This window comes from Psammomys obesus, unplaced genomic scaffold (genome assembly GCF_907164565.1).
Source record: "Psammomys obesus unplaced genomic scaffold, mPsaObe1.curated_primary_1811, whole genome shotgun sequence".
NCBI lineage: Eukaryota > Metazoa > Chordata > Mammalia > Rodentia > Muridae > Psammomys > Psammomys obesus.
The window spans coordinates 1-14314 of NW_026594163.1; the positions used below are offsets into that span (position 1 = coordinate 1).

A 14314-nucleotide genomic window follows, 5' to 3' on the forward strand; every position below is an offset into this window, starting at 1 on the left:
ATTATTCAAGTCTCTTCCATGGAGGTTCTCAACTGTGGCCCCCCCCCTTTGTTGACGTGTCCCCATTAAGGATGTGCAGGCCTGGGCATCTGCTTTGCACGTGGATGAGGCAGGGCGGGCATCAGGTGACAGGGCCCCGGACCATGGACGGCAGGGTGAGTGGAGGCCCGCATCTGCTCCCAGGGCCCCACAGGCGCAGCCACAGCCATTTCCAACCCTTTATTGGGGGTTGTTATCCCCAAATAAATATAATACAATAAACCCAGAGATGAGGGTCTCGTGCACCCCAAAAGGTGAACCCCCACAACCCCAGCTGGGCAAAATAAGTTAGTTGGAGGGGGAGCCTGCCGAGAGCCAGGCCAGCTCCCTGGCTGAGCAGCGGCAGCAGCTGGACTGCACGCCCAGGCCTAAAGTGCATCTTGGTTCTATGGTCCCCAGGTCTGTGTGGCTCTTGGCGGGGGCCGCTGGGAGGGGCAGGCAGGAACCTCCCGGCGGCGTTCGCACCGTGCCAGCAGTGGCTGCCAGGGTTCCGTGTGTCCTTCTGTCCATTTGGGGGTACGGCTTTTTGATCAGGTGTCCTCAAGGAAAGCTGTCATCCGGCTGTGGCTGAGTGTCCACGGGAGGATCCGGGATGCTAATTCCTTGATGTAGCTTCTCCAAGGAGAACTTCATCTGCCGGAAAAGGCGGGGCGGGGATGGGGGATAGGATGAGCACATGTCTGTGCTGCCTCACGATCTGGTCACTTCTCAAAGAGGGAGCCGTGTGGTCTGGGTTCAAATCCTGACTCTGCTATGACTAACAGTGGGTAAATCCCTTCATGGCTATGGGCCTACTTCCCTGCCTGAAGTCTGGGTGATTAACATCCCAGAACTGTGTCAGAGATTTGAGGGATGCTAGAGCTGGTCCACAGTAAGTCCAGCAGGGGACCTTGACTGAGGACCCAACCCGGACCCAACGGATGCCACACACCTCCTACCTAAACACAAAAAGGGGACAAGATGTTAACAAAAGCTTAAACCTGAACCAGCTCCCTCAGGCTGGCGTGTGGAACGGTGCCCACCAGGTGGCGCTGCTGTGGGAGGTTGCGGAGCCTTCAGGAAGTAGGGCCTCACTGACTAGGTAGGCCGCCATGGGAGGTCTTTTGAGTGCCAGCTGACCCCTAGTTTCCACTTCCTGGCCTGCTGTTCTATGCGCTGAGAGCACCTACCATGACGGATAGCACATCATGACCCCAGTAAACATTTTCTCCTTTTATGGTTTGACTGTGAAATGTCCCAGACTCTGGGCTCACGTCCATGAACACTTAATCCTCAGCTGGTCTGGGTAGGTTACAGCCTGTAGGAGGCCTCGGGGGTGGACGTAGGCCACGAGGGCTGGGCCCTGTTGATCTGAGCCTGGCCTTTCTTCCTGTCTCTGTCTCATCTCTCCTTCCTGATCCCAGCCTAACCGGAGCGAGAACCAAGCTGCCAGTAACGCGGACGGCGCCTTGCCAGCCACGGCGATGGACTACATGCATAAGCCATCAGCCAAAGCACCCTGTTGGGAGACCCTGTTGTTTACGGTCGCGGTCCACCATGTCCAGATCGCTCTCCGAGCTGGGCACTAGACGGCACTAGCTAGGGGACCCGGCGCCCTCCACCCCAGCAGGGCCTCCTTCTCTCTGCTGGACCTCATCTGGAGAGCTTCTCTAGGCACACACGCGGAACCACATCTGGAACATAACCTCTGACATGGTTCCCTGCAAACCTCTCTCCCTGCTGCCCATAGGTTAATTGGGTAGCGTGTTTTGTCCTCAGACCAGTGGTCAATGATTCCTGCGGGGGGAGGGGGAAGAAAACCAGTTCACCTTCTTTGTATCTGCCACATACTTTGATCACTGAGAAAATAGCTAATCTACAAGATTCCTGCCGCAAGGCTGGCTGGAGGACGTATGGCTTTTGGTTAGTGGCAGGAGAGCCCAGCTACGCTATGGGCTCTTGCTCCCATTAACACATGACAGCGACTTGGTATTCTTGGCAACTTAGGGAGAGGAAATAATCAAGCTTGAACTCAGGATTGGGGAGTCCTGCTCCACTCCCCATGAGCTGGAATCCCAGTCTCAGGTCCCTCCCTACCCTGGTCTGCAGGCCCTTTCCGCTGAGGCATCTCCTTGAGAGCTTGTGGTTCAACAGTGTCCCTCAAGAGTCAGAACCAATGTTGGAGGATAGAGTATTTTCTGTTTTGCTTTGGATTTCTGCCCTAATGCTAACGGCCTAATCCACCTAATGCTAGTGATAGAACCCATGGTTCCTCGCATGCTCTAGGCAGGGGCTCTACCCCTGAGCCACACCCCAGCCCCTCACTGGGGAATTCTAGGCAGGGGCTCTAACACCGAGCCACACCCCAGCCCCTCACTGGGGGATTCTAGGCAGGGGCTCTACCACTGAGCCACACCCCAGCCCCTCACTGGGGGATTCTAGGCAGGGGCTCTACCACTGAGCCACACCCTCAGCCCCATTAAATGGCATTTTTCATCAATCCTCTCAGTTGAGTTCTGATGCCCTCAGGGACCAGACAGAACCAGATTCTTCCCCCCATTTTTTCATCTTCCACCCTATCATAGGCACCCACTTGAGCGCCTCACATTTCCTTTAGTCTTCCACAGTTGCTGGCTGCAGTCCTCTGGGGCCTAACGGTAGAGCTGTATGGTACCTACTGTGTGCCTGAGGCTCACCGACAAGAACATGAAGTGTTTACAGTATGCTTGGCACCACTCCAATGAGTCAGTGCATTCCTGCCTCAAAAAGGAACGGTTTACTCTCTGGCATTCAGAAGGTACGGCCAAGGCCCAAATGACAGTCACTTCCATAAGGCCACACAGCACGGTCTGACCTTGAGTGTCCCCTGAGCTACCACACGGCGGCTTCATCAACCCCTTTCTGGAGATAAGACCCAAATGTCCTTGCAGGGTCACTCTGCTATCAGCAGATCTAAGGCCAAGACAGGCAGAGGACCAAGCGCTGTCCAGCCTGGCCACTGTGGTCAGCTCAGAGCAGGATATGCATGTGACCCCAGCAGCTAATGACAGAGAGAGCTACCCTCGGCATGTCCCCCAAGCCCAAACTGCCACCAGCAGAATAAAAAGACGGGGTTCAAACTACAGCCACTCGCTGGGCGGCTGGGTCCAGCCATGCCTGAAGGGTGTTTTCCCGTGACACGATCGCTTTGCCCCTTCTGCTCCCTGGACCTCCCTAAGCAAGCTAGGTCGGTACCAGGACCGTCTCTCTCGTTTTATGAGGGAGGAAACGGGCCCGGAGAGGAGGGCGCCTGGACCCAAAGCCCCACAGAGCCGCCTCGCACCTCATCCAGGAGCTCCACGGATGCGCGAAGGATCTGCCGCCACTTGTGTACCTCGACGCTATGGAAATGCTTCTGCAGGGCCAAGATCTCGGCCCACTCCGAGGCTGTCTGGGGAAACTTCCTGTGGAGATGCAGCGCCCGAGTGAAGGGTCTCGGCCAACTTACTCTGCTTAAGCCCTGGGGCCTGCCCTCAGGCTCTCTCCACTTACCCCTTGGCCAGTGCCAGGCTGTGCCAAGACTCGAAGGTGTGGGCAGTCCTTTCCAGAGACCAGAGCCGGTAAAAGAGGAGGGCATTGAGAGCGATGAGGACAACGAGGCTGGGGACAGAGTCAGAGGTCATGATGCTCCCTCCAGTCAGGCGTGGAGCTCTACACCGTCCCCAACACACCAGAGTAACCACACCTTAAAGGGCGCCACAATCACCCCCCCTCTTTCCGGAGTAGAGAGGCTCAGAGAGACTCTCCTCTGCCTAGGGTCCCACAGCCCGTAAGCAAAAAAGCCAGGGCCCACATTCTGACCTACGTCATGCCTACGTGCTTGCTGGCCACACCAAGCCATCCTCCCCAGAAGAGCCAGGGACATTGAACAGGGAGAGAACGCTGCTGGGGGATGAGCTGTGATAGAGGGGGTAGCAGAGGGAGGTTGTAGGGCCTACCTCACACAGATCCTGCGGAGGCAGCGAGGGGAAGACAGAGACGGGAGAACTGCTCAGGGACAGCACTGGTACCCGGCCCCTCCTCCACCCCGGGCGTCTAGCTCTGAGCCCCAAAGACCACAAAGCTCCTCCCAGATGACCTTAGGAAACCAAGGCCTCAAGAGGCTGAGCTTGTGGCTGGGTCGCCTTGAAGTTGGAGGGGGAGGAGGTGGTCTCTTTTCCTCAGTGTTCTGGCCTCCCATACACACTGGCCTCCAAATGCCCAGCGTCCCTGCCCAAAGCCCCACGGGGTCTCAGCTCAAGCGCCCTTGGCTCCCTGGATCTTGTGATGTCTTCCCGTCATCTCTGGCCGCTATGACCTCCCATGCCTGCCCAGCCTCCTCGCTCCAGTCTGGTGACAGCTCTCCGGCCATTCCCACGGGACTCTCGGTCACTGCTGTGTCTCCGGCCTCATTCAACTCAGGACTGAGCTCAGAAAAACCAGAGTGCAGTGTGTCCGAGACCTGACTTCCTTTATGTGGCTACTGTTTCTCCTTTCAGAAATTTCTCCCCTCTGATCTCCCACGGTCCCAGGGCGGCTGCTGTCCCAGCAAGCAAGACTCCTCTAACACAGACTGAGCAGCACGCAGGGGCTCTATTCCCCAACACACCCCGTGCCATCCTTGCTGGGTTGAGCCCAACAAAAGCGGAGGCCGAGCTCGTGACCAGGCTGCAGACCCACGCCAGTCTCTCTACTCACATGACGCTGATGAGAACCAGAGCGGTGGGGATGCCTGCCCCGGGGCCCTGATCCACGGATGGTTCTGAGAATCGAGAGCTCAGGGAGCCTGTGAAACAGCAACCTGGGGTGAGCCTGGCGCTCCCTGGGGACCACCTCCTCCAGCCGCCCGTCTCGAGGTAACGCACCTGAGGTGTGCATGCTGGCCCGGGTGCAGGGGTCCGGGTCCGGGTGCTGAGGCCCATCTCCGTGGCCCCTCCAGCTCAGGGGCCGCTTCCGCCTCCGCAGGCCGGACAGCAGCCCCCGAGCGTCCTTCCCTCCTTCCTCCAGGGACAGCTTCTCTGCCTTGGCGATTTCCCGCTCTGAGGGACAAGGGCTGACTCGGTACGTCTGCACCCAGCTCAGCCCGGCCGCCCCCCGCCCCAGCGAGCCTTCCGCCCTCTACCCAGGTGGTGGAAATAATCTTCAATGCCGCTCCAGGAGTTCTTCTCGATGAGAGACTTCACCAGACTCCACGGCTGCTTTCGGTAGCGGATCTCCGAGGACACGCTAGGACAGTGACAGAGAGGAGCTGGGTCAGGTCTAGAGGACGGTCTTTGTCGTGACAAGCTGAGGGCATTTGGCAATCACTAAACCTCATTAGGTTTTCTCCAGTAGAGTTCGGGGTCCCTTATGAGCAAGTTTTGCCCCTGAGGCCTAGAAGGGGTGTTCAATAAATGGCTGGGCATTTGTCCTTTTCACTTATGTGTATACTCCTCAGTTCTCCAGTGACCTCTCCGGAGCTGGGCCCTGGGGCCGCCCTCTGACCTCCACCAGGGCGGGAGGCAGCCCTCCCTGCGGAGGTGGGGCAGGGAGTGGCACAGCGGGGCTCACCGAAGCCGGGCCTTGTTCCGGGCCAGGCCCAGGATGCAGTAGCGGTGCGCAGTGTAGAAGTAGTCCTGGTACGGGATTCCCTGGGTGAGCACCTCAGAGTCCACCACGCACCCGCCCGCCTGCGGGCCTCGCCGGAACAGCGTCTGGGGGAGAAGGGGACGACGGAGGGAGGTCAGGGCTGCCCCACACAGCCAGCCCGGCCATCCAGCCACTTCACCCAGCCCACCTGCGTCTCCACCACCGAGGCGGTCTTGGGGCCGAGCGGGTTGCTGATGGGAATGGTGTAGGTCAGGACTCGGCGCTGGTGGCACTTGCTGTCACTGCTCCAAGGGCTCAGGGTCACGTCTGGGGGCGGAAGGAGGAGGACAAGGACGGTGGTTTGCTTTCTGTGTCCCCGGGCCCTCCCGGAGGGTTTCAGTTTCCCGGGGACTCGTGCCCAGCTGTATCACCCAGCCCCGAGTCTCCAGCTGTGCTGTGTGCTGCCCGCGCTGCTTTGGGTTTGGAGTCCTGTTGCTGTTGCCTCAGTTTCCTTTTTGTACCAGGCTCGGTTTCTCCCAAGCATCAAAGGAGGGAACCACAACCTTTGTGCCACCTTTTCCTGGAGGTCCCCTGAACCTTTACACACACCGGGTTCCACACTGAACCCAGTGGCCCCCACACCCTCTCATGGAGTGGCTCCCCACTCCAGCATCCTTCAGGCTCCCAGCAGAGTCCCAGGCCTTGACTTCCCTACAGCATGTTCCCTCCGTTGTCTTGGGGGAGGGTGGGAGGCGTGTCTGCATGTGTGTGTGTGTATATGCCTGTGCGTGGTCGTGAGTGTTGATGTGTGTGGGTACGTATGAGAGCGTGCACATGGGAGCCAGAGAGCAAATAACCTCACACGTCATTCCTCTTCAAGTGCCATCCACCTTGTTTTCCTGAGACAGAGTCTGCGGGTGGCCTGACGCTCACCAACTGGGACAGGTCAGCTGGCCACGCCTACCCTGAGAGTGTGATCAGAGCACAGGCCACAGTGCCCAGCCTTTTTTTTTTTTTTTAGATTTATTTTATTATGCATACAGTGTTCTGCCTGTATGTACATCTGAACTCCAGAAGAGGGCTCCAGATCTCATTATAGATGGTTGTGAGCCACCATGTGGTTGCTGGAGATTGAACTCAGGAGCTCTGGAAGAACAGCCTGTGCTCTTGACCTCTGAGCCGTCTCTCCAGCCCCCATGCCCAGCTTTTAAAGAACTTTTAGATCTAGTTTATTCTTCGTGGCTTTTGTTTGTGTCTGTCTGTGTCTGTGTGAGTATGTACGTGTGTCTGTGGAAGTATGTGTCTGTATGTCTGTGTTTGTATGTCTGTGAGTCTGTGTGTGTTTGTATGCTGTCTCTCTGTGTGTGTGTCTGTATGTGTCTCTCTGTATATGTCCGTGTTTGTATATGTGTGTGTCTCTGCGTATCTGTGTGTGTATGTGTCTGTGTAAGTATGTATTTCTGTGACTCTGTGTTTGTGTGTCTCTGTCTGTGTATCTATGTGAGTGTCTATGTGTGTGTATTTATGGTGTCTCTCTGTCTCCATGTGTATCTGTATGTGCATATCTTTGTGTCTGTGTGTGTACGTGTGCCTGTGTAAGCCTCTGTGTGTGTATGTGTGTGTATGTGTGTGTGTGTGTGTGTGTGTGTGTGTCCATGTCTGGGTATGTCACGGGAGTGCAAACATTTTACTGCATTTATTTACTTGTGTGGGGCCATGCGTATCGGGGCATGTGTGTCAGAGAAAAGCTTGTCGGTTCTCCCCTTCCGCCATGCGGGCTTTGGGCCATCTTGCTGGCCCAGCACTGACTTTATGTGGGTTCTGGGTATCAAACTCAGGTCCTCGACAATTAGGGAGGGAGCCATCTCCCCAGCCCAGCCCCACTGTCTTCTAGTCTCCTAGAAGTGTCTAGTTCCACTTATCTTGGCCTACTCAAGGCTCTACCCAGGAATAATGTCTGGTTAGAACCAAGCCTAATCGCACGCCGTCTGCCTGGGACGTTCCACTGCTCTGCAGTACTGGAGGAGCCGGAGGGAGCAGACGCCGCCAGCCGCCACGCATCGGTTACCGTGTCATTGCCAGAGGCCCTTTCACAGCGGCCACTCACTGACCTCTGACGCTAAGGCAAGCACTACCAAGCTCGCCAGTGTGCAGAAGAACCTGAGGCATGCAGAGGCTCGAAACCCTCTCTGAGGCCTCTCAGCCAGCAAGAGGCTGCAGGCTGCCCGCTCCTGCGGGGGCAGGGGAGACGAGGGAGCCTCCGAAAGCAACCTTTGCCCTCTGACCTGTGAACTTGCACTGCTGCAGGAAGCCCTGGAGGAAGGGTGAGTCCGAGAAGAGCATCTGCTGCAGCCTCTCAGCGCCCATGTGGAAGACGGAGTTGATGAGGAGCCGGCCGGAGAGGTCGGGAAGCAGGGCAGCCAGGTCCCCTGGGAGACAGGGTCCTCGTTAGGCGGGCAACGCCTCTCCCTACTCCAGGCCCACTGCTCCCCCCCACCCCGCTCCCTCATCTTCCTGAACAAGAGGCACCCAGAGACCCAGAACAATACTCAACCCTGCCTACACTGCACGACTGGCTCAGGGTGGGCACACGGCCCAGCCCCACCAGTTAAAGCCACCGCAATGGTGCCCACTGGCACAGATTCCTACGGTCAAAGGGACTCGTTTGTCATGCCTGACCAATCGAAGGCGAGTCTGGGATTTTCGGTGGAGTCACTGTGCCGTAAACTGTCAGGCAAGCCAGGCCTGGGGCCCTCTGTCTCTGTGCCACAAGAGTAAAGACTACCCGAAAATTAGTACAGAAAAGCAACAAACAAAGAAACCAATTTTACAGCCTGCCCCTTTTGGCCACGCACGCTGTTTGAAACACCAATCTGGCCACGTGCGTGGTGGCTTGCCCTATGTACCAACGCCTTCCCCTCTCGCTGGCCCTAACTTGGGTATAACCTGAGTGAATGAACTGGGGTCACCTGCCTCACCTTCCTCCCCAGTGGACGAAGATGAGTTACTTGTGTCTGTCAACAGTTCCTCCCGGGACAGCAGATCCAAGGGGCCGAGGGAGGCGGGCCCGTCTGCTGGCGCCGGCTCAGTACTTGGAGGTTCTGCCGGGGTCACCGTCTGGCTGGCGGAGGCATCCAGCTGGCTGGCTGGCTGCTCCTCTTTGTCCTCCTCGACCTGCGGAGAAGGGCTCCATGCAGGCCTTCCCACACCTTGACCCCAGCCCCAGGCTGCCCACGGGTCACCTCTCTCCGCAAGAGTCTGGCAGACTAAAATTTAGGCCCTGGCAAGAGTAGCCAACTCTGGGGGCTCCTGGCTAGCCTGACAGAGGCCTCAGGGCCACCAGTGATGAGGGCTTATGCGAATGCTTGGCCGACATGCTCTGCTGCCCAGGGGTCTCCTATCCATCTACCTTGCTCCCCTCTGCCTCCTTCCTTTCCTCCCACTCTGCTGTATTTCTCCCCATTTCATCTCTATTTTCCTCATCGTCTTCCTCTCTCCACCCATCTCACCCCTCTGTCAATTCCCGGCCCCTCTACTGATCTTCCACGTTCCCTCCTCCCTCCTCCACCTTTTCATCTCTCCCCTAAGCATCCGCTTGCTCACCCCGTGGTCCGCATCACTGCTGGCTCGAGAGAGGTTCGGGGTGACCCGGCCACGCCTTGAACCCACGGGGCTTGGCTCCTGGCTCCGGTCAGCCGCCCCTGAAGGGGTGATGTCACTGAGCGCGATCACATCTCCCACCTCTTTGGGGCTCCTGTAAGGGAAAGGAGGAAGTGAGAGATGGCTGAAGCCTCCACATGCTGCAGTCACTGTATTCCCTTCCCCTGACCCCGATTCGCACAGTAACCTCATGTCTATCAATCTCATGTCAGGGACTCCCAACGTCCCTTTGAGCCACCTTCCACCTCCAACTCACCCAAGACCGTTCAGCTGCAAGGGGCAGACATAATCTTCGTCTTCACTGGTGAGGCCCAGCTCTGAGCCATAGCACTGATGGACCAGGTGCCAGAGCTCCCGAGGACTCAGTGTCTAGGTATAAGGGATGTGAGGTTGGCCTCCTGTTTCTACTGCCTGGACGCAGCAGTTCCCCTGGCTTCCACAAGAGGGCAGCACAGCCACCCACTCCCGAGCCCGCCCATTTCCACCTCGCAGGCAATCTCTTTCTGCAGAGCCTGGGCTCTGGGCCCTGCAAGCGGATTCCAGAAGGGCCCTCGCCCTTGCCCGCTATGCTGGCCTGTCTCCAGCTACTCATCCTCCTCCATACATCCTCAGCGGCTGGGCCGAGAGGACAATGGAGTAAGAACAATTAATGGTAACAGCGCAGCTGCCGGCCTTCTGGCAAGCTCTGCGCAAGTGCTAACTCAAAGTAGATACTAGTGCAACGCTATCAGGATTTCAAGACGAGATGTGCCCAGTGGCTTATCCGAGGTCACCCCGACGGGAGGTGACAGCGCTGAGCTCAGAGGCCCAGCGATGCCTAATCCACCCCGCTGAAGATACAGCAACAGCCCCAACGAGCCCAGCCCACACCCAGTCCCGAGAGCTCTGAAATAAAGACAGTCAGTCTTTTGGGACCAGCCCAGGGCCACACACAGCTGCTTGGTGAATGGGCTGGAACTTCGGGGCCTGCATCTGGGCCTTCCTCTGACCTTGTCCTCCTTTGGGGACACCGCCCCATCAGGCTCCTGGGAGGAGGGAGGTCTCTGATAAGTCTTATTTTTGAAGATAGCTGGGCTTGGAGCCGCCCTGGGAAACAAGCGCCCCAGAGAGTCCCAGAGCCTAGCGGAGGGAGGAGAGGGGGGGAGATCCGAGGGGTGTCAGCGGTGCTGGCAGAGGGGTGTAATGAAGGCTCAGCTAGGTCCCTCCTCCCTGCTGGCAGCCTCCCATGATGCCTCCCTCAGCACTGGGGACCAGTCTGCACCAATCCCTTCCTCCTTCATCGGGACTTGGCTTCAACACTAGGCACTAGAACTCTAGGCCTATCCCTGGCAAAACCTCTGGAGAAGCCACAGCTGCAGAGGGCCTGGTGCCCATGGAGAAGAGCTGGGGGTTTCCTGGGAACTTGGGGTCCTCCCTGATAACCCCATCCTCCACCCCATCCTTCACCCACACCCACCTTCTCAAGCAGCGCATTCTGCCAGAGGCGGAAGATAAGGAGGAAGCAGCGGTCTCGGGCCCCGAAGGAGGTGAAGAAATGCTACAGAGAGAGAGGAGCATGAGGACTCGAAGGAGGAGGACGGCTCAGGGACCCCCCCCATGTGGTCACCACAGGGGGGAGGGGCGCCTGAGGTGGGAAACAGAGCCTTCCCCGTGCCTGGGGCTGAGGCAGCAGCGTCCGGTGCACTTTCCAAGCCCTCTCTGCTGTCAGAGACGGCTAACTCTTCCAGCTTCGGGCTGGCAAATCACAAGGGGAAGTCTGCTGTTGAGTCTTTCCCTGCTCCTTCCTGTTTCCTGTTAAGACCCCAGAGTGACCCAGCCATCTTTCAACCAGCCGGATGAGAGGCAATAACTAGGACAAACACCAGGTGTGGTGCCGGCCCAGGACTAAAGAGGTGGAGCCAAGACTTGGAGTTTGGGCTCAGCCTGAGCAACACAGCCAGACCCCCATCTCAAACAACTGACAAGGTCTAGGGTCTGGAGAGAGGGCTCAGTGGTGAAGAGAGCTTCCTGTCCTTACAGAGGACCGGGCTTGGGTTTCCAGCACCCACTTTTGGGAGCTCACAAGCATCTCTAACTCCAGTGCCAGGAGAGCTAATGCCCTCTGTGGCCTCCACGTGATATGTGGGACAATCGGCTGTACCCGTAAAATAAAGAGAGAGAAATACCGAAAGCAAATAAGCACACCTTCAAGCCCAGCACTCGGGGCAGGCGCAGGCTTATCGCTGTGAGTTCAAGGCCAGCCAGCCTGGACTACATACTGGGTTTCAGAGCAGATGGGGCAATGGAGACCCTGGCCCCTCCCCACAAAAAATCTAGGGAGATGGCTCAGTGGTGGTGTGTTTACCCTGGGCTCTTATCCCAGTTCTGGCTGAACTGCTGGATTCATGGGAATTTTTAGGGTCACAGCATTACCGGGCTTCTATGTGAGGGACATTGCACAGGGAGGAAGTCATTGGGACCCCAGTCAAAACGAGGGGAGCTGCCAGCGCTGAGAGACTAAACAGGCCAGATGCAGCACAAATGGCCGAGTCCGGGTGAGGTGAGGGTCCCTGCCGCCATCCTGGCACACACGGAGCCCTCCGCTCACCTTCTCGCTCTCCGTGCAGATCTGAATGGCATTGGGGATGAGCTTGGCCGTCTTTTCCTTCTTGAGACAGGTCACTTCCTTCAACTGGATGGAAATCTAAACGGGGCACAGCGCCGCCTTGAGAAGCGGCCGGAAGCCCCGCCCGCCCACCTGGGGGCCCCCTCCGTCCCCCACCATCCCCCACCTGCGGTGCAAACTCACCGTGGTCTCCCAGCGGAAGATGTTGCTGTAGAAACAGATCCAGTTCTCAGACAGGTAGAGGCGGCCCTGGAGAAGGATCTCCCGCTGCAGGGCGCAGGAGTAATCTGAGAGCAGCACGGGAGAGACAGGTGGACACCCGAGTCACATGCTTTGGCCCGGCCGCCCCTCGGACCAGCGGGAGGGAGGCCAGGGGCTCGGAGCCGACCAACCCTGTGGCTGGGGGCATGGAGTCTCACCCACAATCAGGCGCTCGGCCTCGGGGAGTCTGCTGAACAGCTTCCGGAAGTCCTCATTGCGCTGTTTGTACGTGGGACTCAGCATCTGTGGAGGGGTTTGGGGCATGGCGTCCTGAGTGGAGATCCTCACACCCTGTTTGGCCCCCAAAAGCTTCCAATCCCTCTCAAGTCTTTTTGGGGACCTTGGGGCCTCTTTGGCCATAACATACACGTTATCGTAAGGGTACCTACAATTTACTTACTTTTAAAAATACATATTTACGTGTATGAGCGTTTCTCCTGCATATGTGTGTACCATCTGTGTGTCCAGTGCAGGTGGAGGCCAGCGGGGCATCTGACCCCTTAGAACTGGAGTTACACGCAGTTGTGAGTGGCCATATGGGTGCTGGGACTCAAACCTGGGTCCTCTGCAAGGACAGCCAGTGCTCTTCACTTCTGATCCATCTCTCTGGCCCCTACTGACCCACTTCATATATGAGCCAGGCTCTGTGCAAGGCACCAGCCAGCATCGCTAAATTCTACCCAGTGTTCCCTTTGGCCTTGCAAGACTGGGGTGATGGCTCTTAAGGAGAAAGAGGAAGGGCCACCCAAGGCCCCTTAGAGACCATCACAGCAGCAACCCATCCGGTGCGTAAACCAGAGCGTCTGATGTGTGTCTCCGTACATATCACCGGCTCTTAACTGCTCTGGTTTGGAGCTCCTGGCCGGGAGACAGGTCCCCCCAACCCCGTGTACCCTTACCAAGCCCCATGAGCAGATACTCACGCTGTACCAGCTCTGCATCTTCTGTAAGAGAGAGAGAGAGAGTCGAGTCAGGAGGAGGCCCTGTGTTTTCTGCCCTGGCCGCCCTCTCCCGATCCCACCTGAGCTCGCCCCCACCTTGCTGTTGCGGATGAAGTTCCGGCTGCCCAGGCTCTGGGTGCTCGGTGTCCCCGGCACCGCACTCTTCTCTGAGGAGCTGTCAGACCCCTTCTCCACCATGGTGCCTGATTCTGGCTCAGGAGCGGGAGGGGGCCGGCTTGGAGGCAAGAGCTGCAGCCGCTTGCGCAGAGAAGGGGAGCTGCTTGGGGAGCTCCGGCCAGAATGGGGTGTGGTGCTAGGGAGGGAGAGGAAGAGAAGGGCTGGCGGGAACAGGCTAGGGGCAGGGATAAACCTGGTTTCTGAAAGTGCACCCACCATTCAGCAGCTCCATCTGTCCACCCACCCACCCATCCATCAGCCAACCTAGCCACCTACCTGCCTATTAGACTGCCCAGCCATCTATCTATCTGCCAAGCTAACCTTCTACCTGCCTACCAGTTCATCTATCCATCCATCCTTTCTATCCACCCACCCATTCACCTCATCCACCCATTTACTTGCATCCTGTCTTTCTGACCCCAGAGCAGGTCCCTGAACATCCCTGTGCCTCTCCTACTTCATTACAGCCCAGGGGTGATGACCTCACATCTAGTTCTTTTGGGGATTATCGGGGTCAAACTGTGAGGTCTCTCCAATACAGTCACGCACGTGGCGAGACCTCTTATGACCACACGGGGAGGTCAGAGGACAACTTTTGGAAGTCAGTTCTTTCCTCCACCGGGGAACTGAACTCAGGTTGTCAAGGCTGCCTAGCAAATGCTTTTTACCCAATAAGCCATTTCCCTAGCCCAACACTTGATTAAAAAAAAAAAACAAAAAAACAAAACAAAACAAAAAAACCACGATTTTACTAATTCATTCATAAAATAAACTTTTATTGACAAGTGACATTCAGAATGCAAACCTAAGTACCCCCTCCTTTCTCCCTGAGACAGGGTTTCTCTGTGTAGCCCTGGCTCTCCTGGACTTACTTTGTAGACCAGGCTGGCCTTGAACTCACAGAGATCCACCTGCCTCTGCCTCTGGGATCACAGGCATGTGTCACCACACCCAGCTAAGTACCTCTGTTTTTAAAAAGTGGTATTTTTATTTATTTGTGTGTATGTATGCGCGCGCACACACACACACACACACACACACACACACACACACACACACACACACA

General features: G+C 57.1%; 1 protein-coding gene across 1 annotated transcript; it reads right to left on the minus strand.

Annotated features, from left to right (window-relative positions):
• Positions 1–88: 88 nt before the first annotated feature.
• On the minus strand, positions 89–13384 carry Gramd1a (GRAM domain containing 1A; the record flags this gene model as incomplete). Its single annotated transcript, XM_055618041.1, is given in 18 exon segments — positions 89–672; positions 3341–3461; positions 3550–3657; positions 4735–4822; positions 4902–5075; positions 5159–5262; positions 5587–5729; positions 5813–5931; positions 7890–8033; positions 8583–8778; positions 9208–9358; positions 9521–9633; positions 10721–10801; positions 11852–11947; positions 12053–12156; positions 12289–12373; positions 13054–13074; positions 13168–13384. Coding segments are annotated over 18 exon segments (2158 nt in total), but the record flags the coding sequence as incomplete, so codon positions are not given.
• Between the last annotated feature and the right edge of the window lie 930 nt (positions 13385–14314).